The sequence below is a fragment of the Porites lutea genome, chromosome 4, assembly GCF_958299795.1.
Source record: "Porites lutea chromosome 4, jaPorLute2.1, whole genome shotgun sequence".
In the NCBI taxonomy this organism is placed as follows: domain Eukaryota; kingdom Metazoa; phylum Cnidaria; class Anthozoa; order Scleractinia; family Poritidae; genus Porites; species Porites lutea.
Genome location: NC_133204.1, coordinates 25,425,766 through 25,431,867, shown reverse-complemented (window position 1 = coordinate 25,431,867; position 6,102 = coordinate 25,425,766). Strand labels below are relative to the sequence as shown.

The 6,102-nt window shown below is 38.2% G+C and overlaps 1 protein-coding gene across 1 annotated transcript; it reads right to left on the bottom strand.

The window, feature by feature from the left end:
- Positions 1-1,337: 1,337 nt before the first annotated feature.
- On the bottom strand, positions 1,338-2,754 carry LOC140935149 (alpha-1B adrenergic receptor-like). Its single transcript, XM_073384681.1, has one exon. It carries the CDS (start codon positions 2,638-2,640, stop codon positions 1,558-1,560), a length of 1,083 nt encoding a protein of 360 aa, XP_073240782.1. The 5' UTR covers positions 2,641-2,754; the 3' UTR covers positions 1,338-1,557.
- Between the last annotated feature and the right edge of the window lie 3,348 nt (positions 2,755-6,102).

Here is a 6,102-nt window from a genome sequence, read left to right as displayed (position 1 = left end):
AATGTATAAGAGACAGTTTCGTTTGTCCCCATAAAAGGCTCATATATTTTCTTTTTTCTGTGTATTGTCTATTACTGAATATATTACCCCCCCCCCCCCAAAAAAAAAAAAAAAAAAAAAAAATCTGAGACAAATGGCAAGTGACCTTTCAAACGTTTTGTCTAATTTTCAGTGCACCTGATTGAGTCGTAAAGTAAGACGGTCAATATGAATCGATGCAAAGTAAAGTGTTGGATTCCATTTTCTTGTTTTAGGAACAACACTATAACGTTAATTGTGAGATTTCTATAGGATTAACTTGATGCAGTTAAGAAATTAAACAACGCTTCTCCTTAAAATGTCTGCTTTAGTCTTTGCTGGCTATAAAATATACGTCCGTGACGTTTTTTTTTTCTGAGTGCCCGCTAAATATCGTCCATAGAAATGTTAAATGAAACATTTTTTTCCATTTAGCAAATCCTTGTCCTAGTGACCCAAGTCCCACTTTATTTGGGGCAAAAACCACTTAATTCCAGTTTCCATTTTCGATCGACGATAAAAAGAATAAGTATCTGACCCGAGATACTCTAAATCAAGCTTCTATTTCCCGGGAACATCAACAGAATATCGCAGTCTGCGACGGGCACTATTTCTTACTCCCAAGTGTACATGCCTGCATCCTTACATGGAACAAATTTTGGATTTCCGCCCATATAAAAGCAATAATATTGGGTCTTGCTATTTTAAAAGCGTCATGACCAGCAGCATTAGAGTCAATTAGCGCACTAGCTTCTCACGTGCGTTCATTCCAGTGGGAAAATATTTACATTCTCTGTCACTGCCACCCACGATTTAGTTCCGCCGAATGTAAATATATGAAGTGCCATCTGCGGATATTGAAAAGCAACTTACGGTTTCCATGACAATCATAATTTGACAATTTCAGATGCTTAGTCGCACCTTTTGTGTCCTTATTTTAACTACCTGACAGAAAAATGCAATCTCTTTGCAAATTAAGTAAAATATTAGAAAAAACTTTCTGACGTTAATCCTTGTAATGCACTGAGTCAAATGCATTGTCCAGCTAAGGCTATAAATAATACTTGCCAAACTATACTATGAAAGATATTATTCATCACCCAATATAGTTACCAGTTTAAGCGACTTTACATGTTCTAGTAATAGTATGAGGCCATCAAATCACGTAAGATACTTTGTATTACTTTCAAAAACCTACCCGAGATCATTACAGGTTTAATGTAACATGAAGGTCTACCCTCGAACACTCCTGATCTGTGAACGTGATAGTCTACGTGGCATCAATTTGCAGTTGTTTTAACCCCCCCCCCCCCCCAAAAAAAAAGCCACAAATGACAAAGTAACAAAAAAACATAGCTCTTTTAACTTTTATATTGGTTTTCCAGGTTCATATAATGTTAAGTCTCCCTTATTATTTTTACTTTGCCAAGATTTAATAGAAACTGAATAACATTAATGTGCATTACTCTTGTATTACCCCGTTTCCCAGACAACAATAATTCGTTATCGGTCAAAGAATTAGTTCTTTTGATTTCTTTTTTACATTCTCTGAGTAGCAGCCGTGGTTTGCATTTCTTCAATATATTCATCTCGTCGGAACAAGCATCGCTTGATACCAGCGCGAAATTGTTTGTTAATTCCACTGTAAATTAGAGGATTTGCCAGAGAATTACAATAACGAAGGAACAATATGACATAGTTGATAGCGTCCATAGATTTGCCGCGACATGATGGGCAATACGTGTAAACAAGAAAGAAAACAAACAGAGGGCACCAGCAGAAGAAGTGAGTACCCATTATCACGGTCAAAGTTTTTGCCCCTTTAAGCTCTCTCTTTATGCCACGTTTGGATCCCATTGAATCATTTGGCAAGGATTGTGATTGTATCCTTCGTGCGTGCATACGTGCCACAAGAAAAATATTCCAGTAAGCTACAGACATGACAGCTGCTGGAAACACAAAACTCGCCAAGGTGATAAATGTCACGTATTCTCGGCCAATAAACATACACCGCTCATCTTCTTCGTTTTCCGGTTTCTTTAAGAGGGATAGAAAAGCTGCACAGGACACAATGGACGAATACACCCAAATAAAGACCATACAAAAAACAGCTTTCCTTTGAGTAACTATGGAGTGATAGTAAAGTGAGTACTTCACTGCCACATACCGCTCCAGGCTGATCATGACAAGGCATAGAATAGACGCTGTACCACAGGCGATGTCCAGGACAATCTGGCATCGGTATAAAATAACGTTATTAGTTGTCAACTGGGCTGCGGCAAACAACGGTATCAGTATGGCAGCAATGAGGATATCAGCTACTGCGAGGTTAACAACGAAGTAATGTCTTATAAGTCTAAGCTGTCTGTAGAGAGAGAATACGACGCAGACCAGAGAATTGGCTGCGATTGACAGCACTGCCACCACAATAAGCGGCATCACTAAGGCTAAGCTTGCTTGTGGGCAGGTTCTAGATGGCGGAAGTTTCGTTGTAGGCAAGCAAAGATCAAGGAAATTCTTCCAGCAAGGGGTTTCGAAATCAGGCTCTGTGATGTTGTACTTCAGGTCATTTTCGATGCATTTGTTGGCAGCAACTTTGCATTGAGGGCTATACGATTCCATGATGTCTTTACTAAAAAAGAGAAGTTGAGAGTACCGTTCTTCAATAGATTCTGTGGGATAGAGCTCCTGTTATACAGTTCGATGTTTCCTCAGTGCCTGCTTCTAATCTTGTGAATCTGACAGCCTTTTATAGGGATTTTAAAACAGTTATCGCACGTTGAAGGAAAAGTAATTAGAATAATTCATGGCATTCTCAGTTTATTTGCCCAGCTGAAAGTTTGTAAGAAAAAAGGTTGGCAATACAACAAAAGCGTTTACGGGAGCTGTCAGTTTTTAAAAAAGGGGTTGTCAAACGAATATCCGCATTTTGAGCACATAAGGGCAACCAAAAAGGAATATTAAACAGCTTTCTATTATTATAGTTTAATAAAAGGAACGTTTATCGTATATTTGTACTGATATTCACATAGATCCTAAGTTATGCTCGTTACCTCGGATCTGGATTCGAATACAACTTGGTCGCATGGTTTAGTTTGGTATATCTTAATTTTCGAACTTACAGGGGTAGCATGACTGATAAATCAATCGTTCAGTTTTCTACATAACCAACAGTTTATAAGTTGCCGTATTTTGGGCGCATGAAATTGAATGAAAACTGAATAGGAACTATCATGATGCTGACAAAAATCATCATTTTCTCTCTTTTCTCTGGACACAAAAAGCATTTACCAACGGCTCTACCTTAGCTTCAAACTATATTTTTGGAGGAAAGCAAACATGTCGGAAGCTTTGACCTAAATAGTAATTAAAACTCGCGTCTGAACTGAACAAAACCCAATTTTTGAACACACAGACGTCAGGAAAAATATTTACCCCATTGTTATTTCACCGCCATTTAAGATTCACAATCAACACAATAATAAGAAAAGATCTTGTGAAAATAAACAGGAAGGGAGAAAGTAAAACTTGTCTATTTGGTATTTTTAAGCTGGGTTTTAAATATCATGTTATCAACATGATGCTTTCAGAAAAAGCTCGTTGACGCAAAAATATGGTAAATCTTGACTCGTTATTTAAACAACAAATCTGAAATCAGCAAGGTATCCGGTAGATTTCGTCAAAAGAGAAAACAACATGATCCATAATCTGATATCCGTTCTCGGTTTTAAATTTTTCACTACTAAAGTTTGGATGTTGCAGAAATAACTTGGCACATGCTCAGCAGCGCCTCAAAGACAAACGGCTTGAAATAATTGGATAATACTTACAAGCCCCATCTGTTTCCCGGTTTCTCTGAAGTATCCCTTCAATGTTTGTCTATAAAGGTTCTTATTAATTACAGGAAAATTTTAATGGTGTACTGATTTCCCCCCAACATTCTGGTTGACCAATAACTATCTAGCTGTTGATGGCTCGGGCGGCACTAATACGAATAGACCTTGTCACGGTTTTCGACGCCATCTTGACGAGTAGGCAAACGCGTGAGAAATTACAGTGTTTGTATGAGAATCTAACGTCGGATAATTTCCGTAAAACGGCTGTTCTGAAAAAAATATCAACTGTAAACTAAAGCTACGATGCAAAGGATTGTCCTAAAAAATTTGGGGGGCGTACCTGTACTTAAATTTCTCCAGAGGCTTGCTTTAGATTTTCCATATATTTGTCTGTAATTTTCCCGGGACTTTCGTACAGACAAATGTATAGAAAATTTAAAGAAGTGGTTTTAGGTCTTCAAGTGCATGTAACGCCCTCAAATTTTTCCCGGTGAATCCTTAGGAGTGAAGCTTTAGTTTACAAGTCATATTTTTTTCAGAACAGCCGTTCTACGGAAATTATTCGACATTAGATTCTCATACAATCACTGTAATTTTTCACGCGTTTGCCTACTCGTCAAGATGGCGTCGAAAACCGTGACAAGGTCTATTGATGTTACTTAGTGATGTCACTTAATATCAATGGAATTCAGTTGACAATTTCTCGAAGAGAAAAACAACTAAGCTTTACGAAGTGATTTGGATTCCTTTGCCGCAGAAAAAAGTTTCATTAAAACGAGAGAAATTCCTAAAAAAACTAAGCTTTACAAAGTGACTTGGATCACTTTGCCGAACAAAAAAAGTTTCATTAAAACGAATGAAATTCCTAGTAGCGATGATAATTTTGGAACGGTACAGATTATAAACTACTGATCATGCAAATGTCTTAAGGAAGGACCTGTTCATCGAAGGAAGCCTAAAATGCGCTCAATTTTGTCACGACGTTCAAAACTCTACTCAAAAGAACAGCATCCGCCGGGATGTCTGTTCGAACGATCAGCCAACATTCTGATCAAGTTATGTCAGAAGAATATAACCCCAAATCGGGATTATGTTTCTGGTTATGTCTAATATACAATTTCAAGTCGCGTAATGTTACTTTCCTTAAATTTAGCAGTGACTGAATGTGATTGTTTTAATATCGTCAATTCGGGTTTATAATGAATACTATCAACTCATTGTCAAAGTGTTGGCCTAGTGTCTGGCCTCTCCTGATAATCAGGAAAGAGTAATCCGCCGTGGAAAATTTGAGCTTAAGAGTTACCCCATGAATTTGAAAATAACTTCCTTCAGAGTAAACGACAAAATTCAACAACTTTAAGCCCAGATCAAACAAAAGGTTAATGGCAAGGCTATTAAGCTGTCGGTGACGGGATACAAACTGACTACACTTATTAGCATCTACTGATGGACAGTGAAGTTTGGCAGTTGTGTATCAATTGAGAGCAGATAAATGTAGATGGCGTAAATGGATTGTAATCTTCATCTTGCTGGGGGCATAAATGGTATAATTAAACTTTTGGGGTTTGCAATTGTTTAAATGCGATTCCTTTAAATTTCAAAACTGAGGAGAGTTGGTTTTTAGTCCTTCAGGGTTTTAAGTCTCCAGCACAAAAACAATGAATGCCAAATCGGACAAGAACTGACGCTGAATTTGAGAAATCGTTATCAACTGTAGTTTAAACAAATTCTGTTAATACCACTGCAGAGCCCGCGGAGTACGGATAATTACTGACTGAGGAGACATATGGACATTCCCAGCGACTATCAATCCCTGGAGGCAAGCACCAAGACGAGACTCTGGGAACGAAGTTAATAAAATGATGCACTATGCCTTCCTTGGACAAACATGGAGCACTGTGCGTCCCAATGAAAAGTGTGGCATTGCTGCTTAAGCAAGCTTAAAGCCAACCAAAGAAGACTAAATTCAAAAGAAATTAAAATTTAATCTCGAAAAGCCGCGTGCCAAGCATGCGTAGTAGCGACCTGGAGATTAGGATTGCGGTCTCATGGTCAACCACGAAAAAAATAAAGCCGTAGACTCCCACGATGGGAGTGTACATGCAGGAAGAAAAACAGTTTTAACGCTCGCTCGAAAATGTTTGCAAGATAAACAAACAACTCGTGATTGACTTAGCTTGCGTGGTAGGCGCAAAAAGGGGAGGAAGAGGGTGAGGGTGCGGAGAGGGAGAAAATTCCTCTCCCTTTT

What these genes read in the sequence shown, in the direction of transcription:
- LOC140935149 (XM_073384681.1), bottom strand. Translation starts at nt 2,640, where the DNA reads ATGGAATCGTATAGCCCTCAATGCAAAGTTGCTGCCAACAAATGCATC.